The sequence below is a fragment of the Schistocerca cancellata genome, chromosome 7 (genome assembly GCF_023864275.1).
Source record: "Schistocerca cancellata isolate TAMUIC-IGC-003103 chromosome 7, iqSchCanc2.1, whole genome shotgun sequence".
NCBI classification, from domain to species: Eukaryota; Metazoa; Arthropoda; class Insecta; order Orthoptera; family Acrididae; genus Schistocerca; species Schistocerca cancellata.
In genome coordinates, this window is record NC_064632.1 from 29,382,949 (window position 1) to 29,402,161 (window position 19,213).

Below are 19,213 nucleotides of genomic sequence, written 5' to 3' on the forward strand. Positions count from 1 at the left end.
TCTTATGTCAACATAATTAAGGGCACAACAAGCTGAATTGAAATTTTGTACTGGTTTACCTGTGAGGTATATCCAGTGATTTTTTTCTAAAAAAAAGAAAGGTTTGAGGGTACTCCGACATGGGATATAATTCAGCGAAAATTAGTTATAAATGAAGCATAGGATACCATCTGTCTGCTTTTAGCCTTGATGTCATCAACACGTCGAACTCAAAAAAAAAAGTATCGGACTCTTCAGTCGACTTTACTACAGCTCAAATGAAGCAGGCAATATTGAGTAAGACACAAACATACAAAAGAATGTGGTATCGAACACTTCAGTTTACATCACCTCAAATGAAGCATGCGATTTGAGCGTACGCATATCCATTTAGCACTACCATTGCCCACTATTAGCGGGCGAGGGCACTACATGCTTGGCGAACTGTCTGGCAGCAATTCAGTTGTCGAGAACAGTTGCCGCAGCTTCAAAATGCTTGAAACAGTCAATGACACCGATTTTTCTCACCCAAAACTGCACTGGTATCGTTCGTATTGCAATTACCAGCACGAAAAAATGAAATAAAAAATTTACATCCATGAAATAAATCTTTAGCACTATTCCAAGTTCTCAACATTGTAAAAAAATTACTTTGTCGACAAAAACGTTTAGGGGTATGCATCCCCCAGTGTTCCCCCAGAAAAACAGCACTGGGTATCTCTCTTTTGACATGTTACCAAACTGGACCCTAACAATGTGACATAGGGTGTTTCAATTACAATATGACTATTAATGTCTACTTCATGTGCTGGTAAGACATTTTTGTTTGACTGAAATAAGGTAATGTGATTTTTTTGTGAGATTAAGACTTCAACTGGTTCCTGTAAATGGCTTGTAATGTTCACTTTTTATATGAGTTGTGTATTTTAATGCTGAGTTAGGATCTTTAATTACGATGCTTGACAACTTTTTAACCTCCCATTAAAGCCATTGAAAAATTATTTATTTAGCTTAAAAACTATAGTGGACCCGGTACTGATCTGTTACTTTGTTCTCCCATTCTGAGGTTATTTGTTAATGAGACTGTCTACTTTCTGATATGAAGGCAAGAGTCTGCTGTGCAACAGGGATAACCGTTAATGCTGTAGCAGTCTGGTTTCCCAGTAAAAATTTTTTGATTCACACAGTCAAAGGCTTTGGCAAGATCATTAACCATAGTAACAAGATATATTCTCTTGTTTAGCTCTGCCATCTCTTCTTTTATTCTCAGTGTAGAATCCTTTGAAAAAGCCAGACTGAGCCTGGTTTAAAAGTTGTTCTCACTTGCATGAGTCAGTATTTTATCATAGGCCAATTTTCCAAAATTTTTGAAAAGAATGGAAGCAGTGAAGTAAGTTTGTAACACTGTCAGTGCAACCCACGCAACTTTGTTGAGCACATTATGAACATACCTGTCAGAAATTTCAACAAAAAATCAGCCTGGCAACTGATCTAGTGTCTGAAGGTAGGCAGACCACACCCATGAGTGTGGAAGGGGTTGCCTAACACTCATGCACTAGAGCAGTCAACAGGTTGAAATGGTGTTGAAATTCCTGACAGGTACATGTGTAAAGTACTAAATAGAGTTGATAGAGTGGTACCAAGAGTGATGTCAAACTGGGGCAGCAGACAGGGACCATTTGCCATTTTATTCATGCACATGTTAATGTGGACAGGAGGGCCGAAAACAGGAGAGTTGAAAAAGTATCCTTTACTGCACTGGATCATGTTCAAATGTCATTGAATCATTTTGAATGGTCCTTTGTGATTCCATCCAGTACACAACAGCAAAAACTGGGGTTGTGCTTCAGTCCACACATTTAATGGGGATGCAGCCCCAGAATGTCCTTAAAAAAGGGTTGAAACATCAGAGGGTGTCAGCAGTGTCAAAGGATGTCCAGAACATCTTCCTGCATTTAACTGTACTGCGAACTGCCGTTTTCAGGTTTAAAATGGATGGGAATCAATGTCCCAGGAAAAGGGGTGTTTTCATTGATGCTTTTTACACCACCCACTGAGGGCTTTTCATGTAGATTCTGAGTGTCAGTGTGCCTGAAATGTTTTCCTTGGCCACCCATAAGAAAACTGTGTGGTTTCAATGCTGGGTGTCATGGTTCTGACCACCATCACAGAGATGTCAGAAGAAGGGGTGAACTGTATGTAAGAGGGACTGCGATGACCTCATGATGTGTCATGCCAATGGTGATGTTGGGGAAACTTGTGTGAAATCTGTTGCCAATAAGGCACTATTAAGTCACCTAATAGCTCTTATGAACTTCTGAGCTGTGGCTTTTATTACACCTGTGGATACCCATTTGTTTGAATTTTCACCAAGCCCGAGGGTGATGTTGCAGGGCACTATGTTTTAGCACCAATACAGAGGAAGGCTGTAGGCACCTTTGAGCCAAATTTCAAACTTATGCATGAAAATGAAAGGCAAATATGGGGTTTCAAAAAAATGAGCCTTTAATTTTGTTGCACAGCGTAGTTATTGCTGGTGACACTAATGTAAGCTTTCTGTAAAGTGTTTTCTTCAGTGTAAAATTAAAGCACATGCTTTCTTCTCTGCTTCAGCTTGCATCTACCCATCACACAGTAAATGGTCACACTTTCACAGGTATATTTGCAATAAAATCCCCAAATAGAGCAATTTCTACCATTAAAACATTTGCATCTGGCACATCTGCCTGTGACTTGATTTTCAAGATGTACTCCCCAGATGTCCAAGAAAGAAAGCACAACTGAATGCGTAGAGAGACTTTAGGCACATCAAGGTACCTGAACTTACAATGGAGATCTGAAAGCAGTTTGAGAAATGGCTTCCAGTCCATTCCCAGACATAAACAACAAACTTCAAGGACTTATAGGCAAAATTACTTGAAAATATGACATACAAGTATGTGCTCACTGAAAGACTGCAAAAGTGAGAAGGAAATGTGTCCCTTGGCTAATGGATGAACTGAAACATCTCATTAAACTCAGAAATACTGCACATCAGGTATGTCCTACCCCTGAAAAATAATACTTTTTTCATGCAGAAGAGTGTCAAACTTCACAGGGCACATGGTTTCAGTCAGTTATAAATTTAGGATGTTTCACCAAAGAAAATGTTTCCTCAAAAACTAACTACACAGTTATCACAACTGGTCTGAAAACTACATTGAATAATAAACCTTGGCAAAATACAGCATGAATAATAATTTAGCAGTTTTAAATATTCATGGTATATGAATTGAACAGGAAACAGAAAAAAGTATTTGAAGAGTGGAATTATAACAAGTGGAGTCATACCATTGCACTATATTTCACACTATCCCACTCAATGAACTAAAGCAGTACTCCACTTTGACAACCACAACTGAACTGTAAACTAAACAGACTTATTGACTGACAGTAGGACATTGGCTGTCACCTTAAAAGTGCATGGAAATGAATGCTTGATGCCTAGAGGCAACAGGGAAATAACTGAGTCATCCACTATTTAACAAAATCAACATTGCCACCAATGTTCTTCTGTCACAAACATCAACATAATCTCAAGCAACATATGAAAGTTCTGTGACTTCATGTGGTCTCCGTGACATAATGTGGCCAATTAAATAAAGTACAAAATGAAATAACCTAGAGAAACCTGCTGATGATGACAATGAAGGAAGTTGTTGAAAACTTGGGAATGAATAAGACCTACTGATAATTTAACAGGGATAAATGATAGTAGCCATGAAAAATTCTGTTTTAAGAATGTTGCTGCCAGTAACATAAAAAATCTGTGTGAATCAGATCAGTATCTGCTAGACACAGTGGCATTGTAGACCAAATTATAAAGCTCATTATCTTCAATCACTCCTTGCCCACAAGCAATTTCCCTGACAGCTGGAAATAGGAACTTGTCAGACCACTATTCTAAATGGACACCCTCTCATTAATACCCCATTTTATTCTTCTGGTACTGTCCAAGGCCTTAGAATATATAGTCCACAGCCGGCTAACAAACTCCTTAATTACAAATAACCTGCTAGATGAATATATCATTCATGTTTCCATAAATACTGAAGCATAACACTGGCTTTAAGAAAAGCAACAGTCAACCTCAAGCTGGCCATGAGCAGACAAGAGGTGACTATCATACACTTCTTAGATTTTAGTAAAGCCTTTGACACTGTTGACTTTGATATTTTACTATTCAAATTTCTCTCAAAATGCAGTGCATTTGTGTCACTTGTATTTGAAGTCTCATCTACAGTGTATCATGTTGAGAACACAGTCACAATGGAGACAGTTTGCTTCAGACATACCCTTGGTTTCAGTATTAGGTCCTACAATCCTTTCTTCATACATTAATTATGTGGCATAAGTTTTGGCCTATTGTAAGTATAAAATGTATGCTGATGACCTCTAGTTATAGCTAAGTGTTAAGCCAATCAACTTGAAGTCAGTTCTCAAGGAAGGAAGGAAGATTGGGTTTAATGTCCCGCCGCTATTGAGGTCATCAGAGATGCAGCACAAGCTCGGATTGTATTAGGTACAGGGAAGTAAATTGGCTGTGCCCTTTCACAGTCATCCCAGCATTCACCTGGAGTGATTTAGGAAAATTACAGAAAACCTAAATCTGGATGTCTGGATGTGCATTTGAACTGTCCTCACTAAGATGAGTCCAGTGTGCTAACTACTGTGCCCATCGCTCAGTGACAATTATCAAGAATTTCAATGCTGACCAATGTTGGCAAAGACTATAAGCTTAAACCCCATCCATCAAAAACCCCAAGAGGTCCTTGTTAGCCATTCTGTTCTTATATGTGAAAATATCAGGACTCTGTACCATCTTTAATCCTAAATGAGACGAATACAATTTCCTTGGCAAGGAGCCTTACAGTAACACTAGATGAAAGCCAAAACTGGACTGAGGACATTATTACAATGTGCAAGAATGCATCAGTATATTTCTGGTGATCAACTTCTGCATATGATGTGTGTGTTATGTTTCTACTTGTTGATCATATTTCACCATCTTATGCACAACTCTTCTGCTACATGCGAACAAGTGCAGAGATTTCCATACACTCTGTCCCTACTACTGTCTCATCAAATTTTACAAAACAACATTCATTCTGTCCTGCTGCATCAACAACTGCTTTCTCAGAGTCCTTTTTAGTGGCAGAGACCTGTATGTGGAATGATTACCCTCTTATATAAGAAAACTAAAAATTCTTTCTAGTTTCAATAGACAGTTCATGAGGTATACCCTAAGCCAACAATAATGGCTTTATGTGCCTTTTATTCCATTACAACTAAGTGCTTTTCTTTCCAAATAGTTGTTTATTTTCTGAAGCCATTAGCTGTCACAGTCTCACTAAATTCCTTTTAGAACTCACTATGTCAGGAGATATCACTTATATACATCTATAAAAAAACTTTGTTTAAAATTATAACATAAAATGGGCAGATACAAAAATCTGCTTACAAAGTGACAGCAGGAGAAAACATGCATAAAAGATTAGGATATGTGCAGAATGGTTGCTCAAAAAGGATGATGGTAAAGGAGTGGAAATGTATAGCAAATGGGGAAAGGTATAGCAAACCCACCCAAACATTGGGTCAAGGAGACTGGATGGGATGTGAAGGAAAAGACTTGTTGTTGGTGTCTGCACTGGATGAGATTTGCTAATATCAGAGCATAATGGTGGAAGATAGGGTAATAAGCAAGACACAGATTACTGAAAAAATATCATTAGAGTGTCAATAAAAGAGGAAAGCTAAGTGCATTATACATGGACAAATGATGGGGACAGAGAAAAATGGACAGAACAAAAAATTAAAGACATAGAAAACAATAGCGAGTGAAAAAAAGGAATAGTTTAAACTTACTGGCACACAATTATAATCCACCAGGAAGTTTCATATCAGTGCACACTCCACTACAAAGTGAAAATTAATTCTGGAAAAGGAAGAGTTACTGAAAAGAAATGCTGAGACCACACAAATTAATATAAATATTGGTTGGCTGGCTTGGTGGAGAGAGCCAAGCACATGTAAGTGCCAGTTCCCATCAGCAAAGTTCTGAGAAACTGGTGTCAGGAGAGAGATTCAGATCTCGCATGTGATGAAAGGTCATGACTGTCATGTTGCAGAGGATGCTCTGCAACAAAACGCTATTCTAGGTGTACATCTACCCCTCAAAGGTAAAGCTGTTCTTCGTAACACGGAATGGATCTGGCCTCATTTCAGGGCATGATTTTAGAAAGGCACAGCTTTGTCGAAGTACTTGATTAATAGATTCAAGACCAGGATAGTAACAAGTGACAAGAGGTGTACTCCTAAGTTGGTTTTTGGAGGGATCAGTAGTACTAGGATTGGATGTTATTGTTCAGAAAATCTGTTTTTGAGCTAGGCTGATGGGATAACTGTATACAGAAAAGGATAAGATGAGAATGCTCATAGGCTGCTATAAAGTCTGCATCTCAATAAATATGCTTGCTTCAAATGTCAAAGCTATATTGAAATATGAAAAGCATAGCAACTGTCAAAATGTAAGTACTAGTGTTGTTTGTAGGTTTAATAGAAAGTTTAACTGACCCTTGGTGAGGATTCAATTAACATTGAGGAAAGTGGCTCGAGATTTGGAATAGGTCCATGAAAAATTTAAATGGTAGAGTGGATTTAGATTTCCCAAAAAATTTAATGGGTCATAGATTCACAGTCAGTCCATATGGCAAAAATGCCGTTAATGTATCTCAACCAAACCAGTGGCTGATGGCTTAAGAGTTCTAGGCAAGCCCCCTCCAAGTTACTCATGAAAAGGTTGGCCAAGGAGGGAACCATCCTAGTTCCCCTGGCCATACCCCTGACCTGTTTTTATTTTTGTTTGTATTTCCTTGGTCATCTGAGAGCTGTGCCCTTCCCACTACCACCAAACACCTTACTTTTCAGAACTGATGCCACTTGCCTCTACACCAATATTCCACATGTGCATAGTTTATCTACTGCTGAACATTACCTCAACCAACACCCACCTGATTCCACTGTTCACCTTAATCAACTTTACACTTACGAACTACTACTTTGCCTGTAGGTGCATATATATAAATAGATCAGGGGTATGGCCATGGGAACCAGGATGGCTCCTTCCTTGACCAACCTTTTCATGGGTCACTCTGAGGGGCTTGCCTCTGTTTCAAAGCCATCAGCCCAGGTTTGGTTTAGATACACTGATGACAGGTTTGCCACATATACTCATGGTGAGGGTGTGACCTGTTGAAATTTTTGTAATCCCTAAATCCATTCTCCAGATTAAATTTCACATGGTCCTCTTCCAAAATTCATGCCACTTTCCTTGATGTTAACACACTGCCATCCAGGGACACCACAGTGGTGTTGTGCGCAAAAAAGGGGTCAACGGCCAGCGACACCACAGTGGTGTCATGAGCATAGTATCACACAGTGGCCAGTAACAGCACTTTAGTATCTTTTGCATTCTGTTGGTGCTTTGTTTACATAACAATAAGTTACACACATCAACAAGTTTTTTGTTTTTATAAGTACTTGTGCCCTTTCATCGTGGCAGACGAAAAAGACAATACGATTATTTACAATGAATGCGCGGAGCAAAACTTAGAGGTTGCCACTACATCGCATATGTCTCATCATGATCTGGTTGACAGACATTCCGGTCACATAAGGCAACACCAACTAATAGGCCTACATATTTCTGAAATGAAGAAACTGCCTTGTACGCTCCAAAAACAAACAAAAAGAACACCGAACTTAATGTGCAAGTCTTGTGGAGTTGCATTACATTTTGGAGACTGTCTTTCTGCATGTCATATGAAAGAGAAATACTCTGTACCAAAGACAATGCAAATAAACAAATACATGAAACAAACAAATTTTGTATTTAGTTATGTATCTTCAAAATTTCATGAAAGTAGGGGAACAAAGTTGAGAACTTTTGAAAACTAATGATGAGATTAGTAAAACATAACAATTCATAATCTCCCAATAATGTCAAGAATGGCTGCCGACAAGCCAAGTAATTCAAATTAGCGCTGCTGGCCAAGCAAATAAATTTGTATGAGATATGCGGATGGCAAAGTGTTAATTGCATTCTCACCAAGGGTCAGTGACACTTCCTGTTAACATTAAAACTACTAACAACAGCACCACTTACATTTTGAGTTGCTATACTTTTCATGTGAAAGGTTTCCTCCCATACAAAAAGTCCTAGTCAGGCCCCAAGCATCTTCTGCGCTCATTTCACTACCCTATCGCTCCTACCTCTGTGACCTTGGCCACAGTACAACTTTCCCTATGTGCCATCATACCACCAACTATACCAGTTCTGTACCTGGGAAAATATATACTATCACTCAGAGAGCCATCTGTGAAATGACACATGTCAAGTACCAGATGTAAATGGTGTTGAATCTTCTGCATTGGAATGACCACCACTAATTTATCATTTAGGATGAATGCACATAGACAGAGGGTGTATACTGTAAACACACAGTGTCCTGTTGCAGAACATGCTCTACATGAGTCATGACCTCAGTGCCCATTTCACCACACATGAGATTTGAATTTCTCTCCTGACGTCAGTTTCTCAGAGCTTTGCAGATTGGAACTGGCATTGCAATGTGTGCTTGATTCTCACTGTCCATCTGTTTTAAATTTACATTAATTTCTATGGTCTCAGCATTTATTTTCAATAACTGTTTCTTCTCTTTGCTTACTTTAATTTTCTAGGTCTTTTGTTTTCCAGCCTGCCTATTTTTACCTGCCTGCACTAGGGATGGGGAAAACTGGTTAAAATGGCTATTGGTATTTTAGTTCTGAATACCAGGTACTTTTCAGTATTTATTTGGTCTCAGTTATAGCAGGTTTTTTCCACTTTTTCCCCTAATAACCAGGTAATAAAAGTGGCATATCAATTTGCCATAGCAGTTCTAAAACTTTTGGTTTTCAAATAAAACTTATTTTAAAAATAAAAATAAAACATTTTATTTATAAAATTTTAATAGCTTTGAAATACTGGGTTATTATAGAAACTGTAAAAAGCAGTCGGTACTGTTTTAATAACAACACCTGCAATTCGAAACTAGCAACAAACACATGTCATAAGGATCTGTACAGCATTTCAGGAACACTAATTTATCTATTGCCATACAATGTGACCTATAAGATGTTAAGCACATATGTGCACTATGCAAGACTTGTCCCCACCTGGTCTACATGGTACACCCTTGTTGTCGCCATCAGACATTAGTTGTATGACAATATGGCTTGGTCCCTAGTCTGGAAGCATTTTATAAAGTGTGGTAGCAGTGAAGTACTACACTCCATTCACATTAAAAGATTAAAAATAAGAGGAGGCACAACAAATATGCAACATCACATAATGAGAAAACACCCACTATGTTCCTTAGTAGAGAAGGTAAATTTGATGGCATACCTATAATTTGACCCATCTTCATAGCTGAGGTCATTAACACATGCTAATGGGGTGGCGCTCAACTCACAGATAAGCTATTTCAAATCATTATGGCAAATAAAAGATTCACTGCAAGTATTTGGCTTGCAAGGGGAGGAGTAGAGATTGCATAAAGTTGTTTTCTTTTTTTAATTTAGTGACTTTTGGGGGTGTGTTCATGCAGCCATCTCAAGAATGGAATGTCATTTAGGATGACAGGAATGTAATGACAACACAAAACCCAGTCCCAAAGCAGAGAGATTTTCCATTCCGGATGGGAAGCGAACCTGGCCCTCTTTGTTTAGCAATCGACCACACTGACCGCAACTACTGAGGTGGACACTACGTAATTAACCTTATGAGTGAAAGTAGGCTAAAAGACCAGTTCGTAAATCTGTTATGTAGTTTCAACCTGCTTCCACACATACACACACCCACAAGAATAACAAATAATACAGTCAGTCTTATTGATAATATATTTTCAAATGTAGGACGCACAGAAGTTGAAGTAACAAATACTGATTTGGGATTATCAGACCACAATGCTCTTGTCCTCAAAATTCCTTCAAGGTCACTGAAAGAGAAAAAAACACACTTCATGTATAAAAGAAATTTTTCTACAGAAAACTGTGTAGAATTCATAAATATGCTAACTAATGAGGCTTGGGCATAAGTACTATTCCTAACAAATACAAATGATGCATATAACACATTTTCTTCCATTTTCATGGGATATTTTGAAATGTGTTTTCCAAAAAAGCTGTCAGAAATCAGGTCACATGGCAATACAAAGCCAAGTTCTTGGATCACAGCTGGCATCAAAACTTCCTGTGGAACTCTAAAGAGACTAATTTCTAAAATGAAAACATCCACAGACCCACAATTCATAGAATATGTCAGGAATTACAAGAGGGTATATAGAAAAGTAATTGCTAAAGCAAAATTCATGAGTAATGATAGTTTTCTAAGACAGTCTGAAAACAAATCAGAAGCCATATGGGGTATTGTGAAGACTGAAACGGGGAAGAGTTGTGAAAACCAGGACATTAGCCTCAAAAATTTAAAAAATGTCAATATTAATTAACAAGATTTGACAAATTATATTAAAATTTATTTCATAAATGCAACAACTTCATTAAGCTTAAAATTAACAAACAAAGAAAAATCTGAATATCCAAAAAGAGCTTGTAGGATGAGGGTAGAGCCAACAAATGAGGGTGAAGTGTTGAAAGTGATACAAAGCTTGAAACCCAAAATGTTGGCTGGCATAGATGAGGTGCCTGTGTGAATCATAACAAGGACAGCACCACAAATCACAAAGCCCTTTGCACACATAGCCAATTTATCATTCAGTGAAGGAGCTTTTCCAGAAAGGCTGAAAATTTCAAAAGTGAAGCCATTATTTAAAAATGGCGACAAGTATAAGGTAAAAAAACTATTGCCCAATGTCTCTCCTCCCAGCATTTTCAAAAATATTAGAAAAACTGATGAAGCACCGAATCAACAAATATCTAAATGACCATAATTTACTAAACAGAAATCAGCAAGGCGTCCAAGCATGTAAAAATACCAAAACAGCAGTAATGTGCTACACTGAACAAATAATCAAAAATCTAGAAAAAGATTATAGTGTAGTAGAAGTAAATTTAGACCTCTCCAAAGCTTTTGACACTGTGGACCAGGACATTCTTTTAGAAAAATTGGAAGCGTTGGTTATACATGGGATAGGAAAAAAATGATTTGGATCATACCTAAAAAACAGAACACAGGCTATAGGACTGACATCAACTTACTCCAACCACAAAAAACTGTGGCATGTAGTTGGTCATTTTTCCCTCATTTTATTTGCAGTTGGAACAGGAAATAAAATGACTAGTAATTGTGGTACAAGGTGCCCTCCACCATGCACCATATGGTGGCTTGAAGAGTATAGATGTGGCTGTAGAAGTGAGGGCATGTAACACTGTTGAATTTGATCTGTCTGTCCAATCAATAGCACTTTGTGCTATTTGCGAGGAGTAGGCTACATGTTGGCAGCAGATTTCACTCTCTCCCTTCCTTTTATCCACAATAACACAAACATCCCATTACACTATAAAAACACATATCACTGTCATCTGCACGACACAGATACATACTTAACACATCATAACAGATCAGAGGAAGGCAATGCAAACAACCTCTATTAGGACACTGCCATGAGCGGTGATGCAAAAGATTCCAGTATCTGACCCCCTACTCTCATAACCTGAGTATGGGACAATTTATCACTACCTATAATTTGATGTGCTATAAACTTGGGACAATAACTGAGCCTTTAATTTTGTGGTTCCTTCAGGGTGAAAAATTGATACCTTCCAAACGTGACAATGCAGGAAAATCACCAGCTTGTGACCTGCTCTTGCTGCCACCACACCCACCTACTTCACATTTGCCATCTATGCTGGAGACACCAAGACTCATTTCTGCCACAGCCTCAACACCACATTGACTGAGATCATTAGAATTTTTCAATCTTTGTATGAAGTCTATGTTTGTTACTAGAAGTCATAGCAATAAAAAAAAACAAAGATTGGTTATTTCATAATACAGTTATTTTAAGCAGTTTTAACAGTCAGATTCAACTGGAGATGATCAGGACTGACATAATCAAAAACCAATTGTTTCAGTGATAACTACTGTCCCTTGCCTCTACTCACTTTTCTACGATGTGTAGCATAGCTTGTTGCTCTTATAGACTCTTGCACCATGTTTTTCAGTAATCTTTGCCTTGCTTGGCACCCTATCTTCCACTTTCTCAAATCTTGTCCAGTGCAAACACAATTAATCAATCTTCCTTCTAATCCCATCCGCTGAGTTTTCCATGACCTGTGGTTCTGGAAAAATTTTTTATAACTCTCCACGTTTCCTAAACCTTGTCAGCCCTTTTCCTTAATCTCTCTTCCCACAGTAGCACACTCAATGAGAATAGAACACGCAGTGCAATACCAACTGATAATTACTACCTAAATTCAACTAGTTTTCATGAAACAAATGTTATCGCTATAATAAAGGGTTTATCTGACCACGATGGTCCAATTGCTGCAATAAAACTCCCCTATTGATCACATTTACCTAAAAAAAGGAGAGAATCTCACAGAATGGTAAGATCTAACTCAGTTACTCTGTTGATTAATTTGTCATAAACTGTCTTGCCTTAAAGTCCAAAGACACAGTTAGTTATTTTTACTCAATCACTAGACTTTAACAAATGTACCATCCTAGTGGAAAACAATGAGTAAGATAAAATGTCAGATGTCCTTCATATTTATGAGAAACTGGAGCAAAAATCTCTTGAACTGATCTGCTAAAACATTTATGCACATTTGGTAGAGAGTAATTTCAAACCTGGGGATATATAAATCTGTATGTCAGGGTATTTTACTTATTTTTATGCATGTATGTTGTAAGGTGTCACCTCTTTGTTAGATTCATTGTATGCTAAGTTTCTGGAACATGATACGAAACGTGCAAATTTAAAGGAGAAATTTTATCAACAATGATTTTATTTCACAAGAGAAACCATGAAACATTTTGTGGCTCTTGCCTTTCGAATAGGGACACAACTTTTGTCTCCATTAATAGCCACAGCCATGGCTTATGCTGAGTTACAGGATAACAGTACATTTATCATTAAGTGAATTATGTAAAAGACATCAGATGATCAACTGGTAAGTAAATGCAAAAAGAATTTATTTCAAGAATATAGGGCTATATTTACAAATTATTTTCTTCATTACACACAGATAAAACTACATTCATTTGAAAAGTCACATATAACTGTAGGATGGAGACAGTATTGGGAAAATCACGTACTTTAAAATAATTTTTCGCCCAAGGAAGGAAGGGCAGGATTTAACATTCCAATGTCATTGCAAATAGAGCCCAGTTTGGACAAGGATGGTAGAGGTAATTGGCTGCGGCCATCTCAAAGGAACCAAACTGGTATAAGGTGAAGTAATTTATTAAAACTGTGGAAAAACTTGAATCTACTTAGAAGGGCACAAATTTAAAGTTCACTTCAACTGATATTAGTTTACATTACTTCCTGTTTACATGCACCCACAATTTGGTGTTGTCATTCCTGTGCTACCTCAACCAGTAAAATCAGTATTTGAGATCAGTTCCTGTAATTACACTAATTTGACAAAGTCCACACCATGTAAACAATTACACAAAAGATAAATGAAGTAGTGAATTATGCTGTTTTCATAAATTTAATCATTTATTTTTTCATACAACCTGTACGATCCCACCTCCATGCAGTCTGTGCTCTGCTACTTTGCTATTTGCGTAGATTGAAGGAGGGGAGGAGAAAATATGAGAAATGATGCTCTGCCTCCCATATGTAGTGTTACCAATGAGTGAATGGCATGCCAAGATAACACACACCTAAATGTTTCACATAAGTGAAAATTAAATTGCTTAATGAAGTAATTATGCTCATAATGCTACACACTGCTACATAATAAACATAACTTGCAATAAAAAGCTAAAGTTAAAATCAGAAAGGCAATCCTCCATCATTCGCTTGTCACAGTAATATCTTCTTAAAGTTTCATAGAGAAAATATAATATGTCTATTTTAAAGTAAAGTCTTGTTTTTACGCAGAAACGTCTTCCCAGACAACTTGTTCCAAGCAGCTTTCCAACAGGTAAGGATATGCTTATTTCTAATATGATTTTCCTCCTCCATAGTATGATGATTATTTACAACTATTATTTTGTGTTCAGTTACAGAATATAGCTTAAATTATATTCATGGTAGATATGAAAAAAGGATAAGAAAATGATACAGAAGTTTACATTATCCAAAAGAAAGAGTTGGTGGTTTTGAAAACTGAAAATTTTTCTATACATTCTTCATACTATAATACAAATGATTTGTATGACTCTTCTGAATTTATATGTAAACTACCTTTAATAACAATAGATAGAAAAAATGTAATTGGGATGTCATACTATTTTCATCACCAGAACATTTTTGGTATTGTATTTGGTTTGTGTGGGATGTTTTGTAGGCTCATACAGTGTACACACCGAAGATTAGTGCTCCACCTTATAATGGGTCAATAAATGGTACGGGAGCTGTGCTGATGGCTTCAGCAGCTGCTGCAGGAGCAGATACTGCAGGAGGAGGTAGTGGAGAAGAGGCACTTGAGGAGACAGTTGTAACACACACAGAGTTGGTGAGGACTATAAAGTACAGGTAAGCTAAGAATCACTATTTAAAAATACAGCATCTTTTTGTACAATATGCATATTAAAAAATTTATTCCATTGTGGTGAGAGATGTAATGGTGGTGGTAACAAACATAAGTGGTGGGGATGTAGACTGAGCCATTGGCAATATTGATGCTCATGCTAGATACGTTGGTCTGTTTGGAAACAGTGTTGTTATTCTCATAATCATGCAACACATAATTGTTCAGTTGCATTGTGAGTATGCAGGAACCAACATACCTCTGTTATGCAATGTATAACACTCATTTTCTCACTAAAAAAGAAAATAAACCTTGTGACTTTTTGAAAGTATTCTGCGAAAAATTCACATAATATACATTGTATGGAATTAAGATATTTTTATAGGCACCACTCCAAACACGGCTTATTCCTGTCATATGCAACCCTCCATTTCCTGTCATCAAGACAAGGCTCCATCCAAACAAAGTGGAAGTATTTAACGCCACATCATTTTAATAGGTCTGTGGTGCGCACACAGGCGCTGACTTGAAAATATTTTTAAAAGGGGGGGGGGGGCAAGAATCATTTTATTGGGTACTACATTTGACAGATAACTTTGCATTTCCATCTACATGTTTGACACTCCAAACCAGTCCTATTTGCAGATGACACCAGTGTATTGATTGAAGGTGCAAATAGAAAGGCTCTTAGACTGTACGCTGAAGTCACAAATGAAAAGATTTCAGAGTGGTTTGTGATTCTTAAATTCTAAGCTATCTAAAATGACCTATGCAATGAGAATTACATGGAACAACACAAGTGCTGAAGGAGAGAGGTGTATTATGCACGCATACTTTCCCTTTTGAGTTATGACATCATATTCTTGGGAAATTCCCCTCACAGCATAACAACTTTCAAGAAACAAAAAAAGATTGTGAGGATAATGAAAAACGCAAACAGCTTCATGCAAACTGCGAGTGGCTGGCGACGAGCCCCTACCCCTCGACTCACTGAAACATCAATCACAATGTCATTTCAGTTGGAGTATAGGTCAGTAGTTGTACAAAACAAATACATAAATAAAGTTGAAGAAACATACCTTAATTTTTGATGGCAAATGTACTCATCCTCAGATCATTCCTGCATATGAACTCGTCACATGTGGCATCCAGGTCGAGTTTCATTGATTCATCTCCATGGGCATTGAGAAGGGCGATGGCATTAAGACGATCCTGCCTCATTGTAGAATGAAGATACATTTTCACCCTCTGCAGACAAGAAAACGATCGCACAGTGGTGCAGGATGTTACCGGAATCGTCAGTACTACACGTTCTAAAAGCAATTCTTATTGATAGTTTTCACTAGCTTTATGATCATTGTTAAAAGCATGTTGGGTCCAATGCAGACAATCATGGAGGAATGTAGAGGTATTTTGTGTTTCTTCTATTTTTTTATGACAGCAATTAATTTGCTTTTTAGAAGCTACACTGGTAATTTTGTAACCCATTTGAATTACAAAGACTTACCCTCCATCCATCTTGTTTTTCTAATGCACATTGTACCTATATCCTAAGATAACAGGGAAGTTACTGAACAATATAGATTCTACTTGCTGGTTACTTCCAGATTTTGTTTCAGCACCATCACTAAGCTGAGATACATTCCTTATAGCATTTTGTTTCTGAAAATATCCAAGTAACCAGAATGAATTTTTACTCTACAAAGGAATATGTACTGGTATGAAACTTCCTGGCAAATTAAAACTGTTTGCTGGACCAGGTCTCAAATCCAGGACCTTTGCATTTTGCAGGCAAGTGTTCTAACACCTGAGCTACCTGATCCAAACTCACAACCTGTCCTCACAGCTGTACTTCTGCCAATACCTCACCTTAATATCTAAGTACCGGTAGTTGCAAACTATAATTTCTTCACAAGAACCATTTCAGTATTAAAATTCATGAGTATGTGTTGTTGTATTTGCAAGGTAAGATACTGGTACACCTTACTTATACATCTCTAATACAAAGGAAAAAAGGAAGAGAGATTCTACAAATTGCATTGCAAATAAATGAATTATTGGTAGTCACAACTGTAAGTGAGACCATTTATGTAGGTGCAGCACAAGGCTCAATCCAAGTAAAGTTACTATATTTTGCTATATAAAATTATTTATCTTTCTTTTCAGGGAAGGCACAAATACTCTTGGAGTTATATTCTTCTGTCTCGTATTTGGTACAGTCCTTGGAACAATGGGGCGCAAAGCTGAAGTTGTGATTGAATTCTTTACTACTGTTGATGAAGTTATTATGAGAATTGTCACTGGAATAATGTGGTAAGTGTTGTATGATCTGTTATCTAAGGGAAATAACTAATTAATAAGTACAAAACATTGTGAACAATGATTGGAACATTCTACCAGTCATTAAATTCCTTGATTATAGAAATGTGCTCTTTTTTCATGGAGCAATTCAAGAACTGCTCTAAGAAAGCCATCAACATTGGAAAATATCTTCACACACACACAATATGTTCCACAGAAACCTAAAGAAACATTTGCAAATGAAGAATGCTCATGAAACAACCTCTTTATGCTACACAAAAAGTTACTATCTACTATCAGCTTCAGCATGGAGCAGGAAGGATTATAGTATACATTCATAAAAATCTCCAATCATTTACACAGTAATGTGAAAAGCTGCTACTTTGAGAAAAAAGATGATTATTGTGCTTTCTCAGTTATGTTGACAAGCTCCTTTTTATCTCTGGCTAATATATATGTTTTTTAATAAAGAAAATTATAATTGTCTACATTTGTCATGTACAAGGCTTGTTTACAGTAGACTACAAATTGTCATATCACTTTGCAATGAATGGGGACATTTGCCTTACAGCTAGTAGGAATTTTCAGACCTTAAATCTACATAATCAAATTTCTAAAAGGAGTGGCTAATTAGGTATGTCCTTACCACTCTTCAAAACTGGCAGAGATTCTAAATTTCTTGCTAAATGTTAAATAGGAAGCCGTTGAACATGCACTGGAGTCCCAGTCTCCTCCCTCAGCTCTCAACAAGGAGGGAAAGTCTACATGGAAATCACTTTCCTGCCTTATATTATGATTGTGTGTATTAAAATACAACTGGAACTAGTTTTTATTGTCAGTAACAAAATCCATTAGAGAGGAAATGTACTGGCATATGAATGGAAGAATCCAAAGACCCTTACGAAGGCTACAGATAGTGGCGCAATTATGTGCTTCGCACATTATTCTTACTGCTCACCTTTGGTGAAAAAATTATTTTGTTTGTTATTTTATCCATGTTCATCTTGTGAACTCCACAGCCATATGATAGTCAGTGAATGATACAACCAGACACAAATAATTTTTTTAATGTTTTATTTTACTGCCGTAACTAGTTTTGGGCTACCATGCTAGTATTTTTTCGTTACATCGATGTTTTGATCCCATAGTATACAATCAGCTCAACACTGAACAAGAATATTTGAGTATTCTGTGCCACTTTATGGCTTGTTTCAGTAATAAAATAATAGAAGGAAACATTCCATGAAGGAAAAATATACCTAAAAACAAAGATGATGTGACTTACCAAATGAAAGTGCTGGCAGGTCGACAGACACACAAACGAACACAAACATACACACAAAATTCAAGCTTTCGCAACAAACTGTTGCCTCATCAGGAAAGAGGGAAGGAGAGGGAAAGACGAAAGGATGTGGGTTTTAAGGGAGAGGGTAAGGAGTCATTCCAGTCCCGGGAGCAGAAAGACTTACCTTAGGGGGAAAAAAGGACGGGTATACACTCACACACACACACATATCCATCCACACATATACAGACACAAGCAGACATATTTAAAGACAAAGAGTTTGGGCAGAGATGTCAGTCGAGGCAGAAGTGCAGAGGCAAAGATGTTGATGAATGACAGGTGAGGTATGAGTGGTGGAAATTTGAAATTAGCGGAGATTGAGGCCTGGTGGATAATGGGAAGAGAGGATATATTGAAGAGCAAGTTCCCATCTCCGGAGTTCGGATAGGTTGGTGTTAGTAGGAAGTATCCAGATAACCTGGACGGTGTAACACTGCGCCAAGATGTGCTGGTCGTGCACCAAGGCATGTTTAGCCACAGGGTGATCCTCATTACCAACAAACACTGTCTGCCTGTGTCCATTCATGCGAATGGACAGTTTGTTGCTGGTCATTCCCACGTAGAATGCATCACAGTGTAGGCAGGTCAGTTGGTAGATCACGTGGGTGCTTTCACACGTGGCTCTGCCTTTGATTGTGTACACCTTCCGGCTTACAGGACTGGAGTAGGTGGTGGTGGGAGGGTGCATGGGACAGGTTTTACACCGGGGGCGGTTACAAGGGTAGGAGCCAGAGGGTAGGGAAGGTGGTTTGGGGATTTCATAGGGATGAACTAAGAGGTTACGAAGGTTAGGTGGACGGCGGAAAGACACTCTTGGTGGAGTGGGGAGGATTTCATGAAGGA

The 19,213-nt window shown here is 37.6% G+C and overlaps 1 protein-coding gene across 4 annotated transcripts in view; it reads left to right on the forward strand.

Annotated features, from left to right (window-relative positions):
• Positions 1-19,213, forward strand: part of LOC126091855 (excitatory amino acid transporter) — a 453,428-nt gene that overhangs the window by 385,285 nt on the left and 48,930 nt on the right. For all 4 annotated transcript variants that reach the window (XM_049907124.1, XM_049907123.1, XM_049907122.1 and 1 more), the window contains 3 exons: positions 14,133-14,175; positions 14,542-14,729; positions 16,891-17,037. In XM_049907124.1, coding sequence (XP_049763081.1) covers positions 14,133-14,175; positions 14,542-14,729; positions 16,891-17,037 — 378 coding nt within the window. The remainder of the gene's footprint in view (positions 1-14,132; positions 14,176-14,541; positions 14,730-16,890; positions 17,038-19,213) is intronic.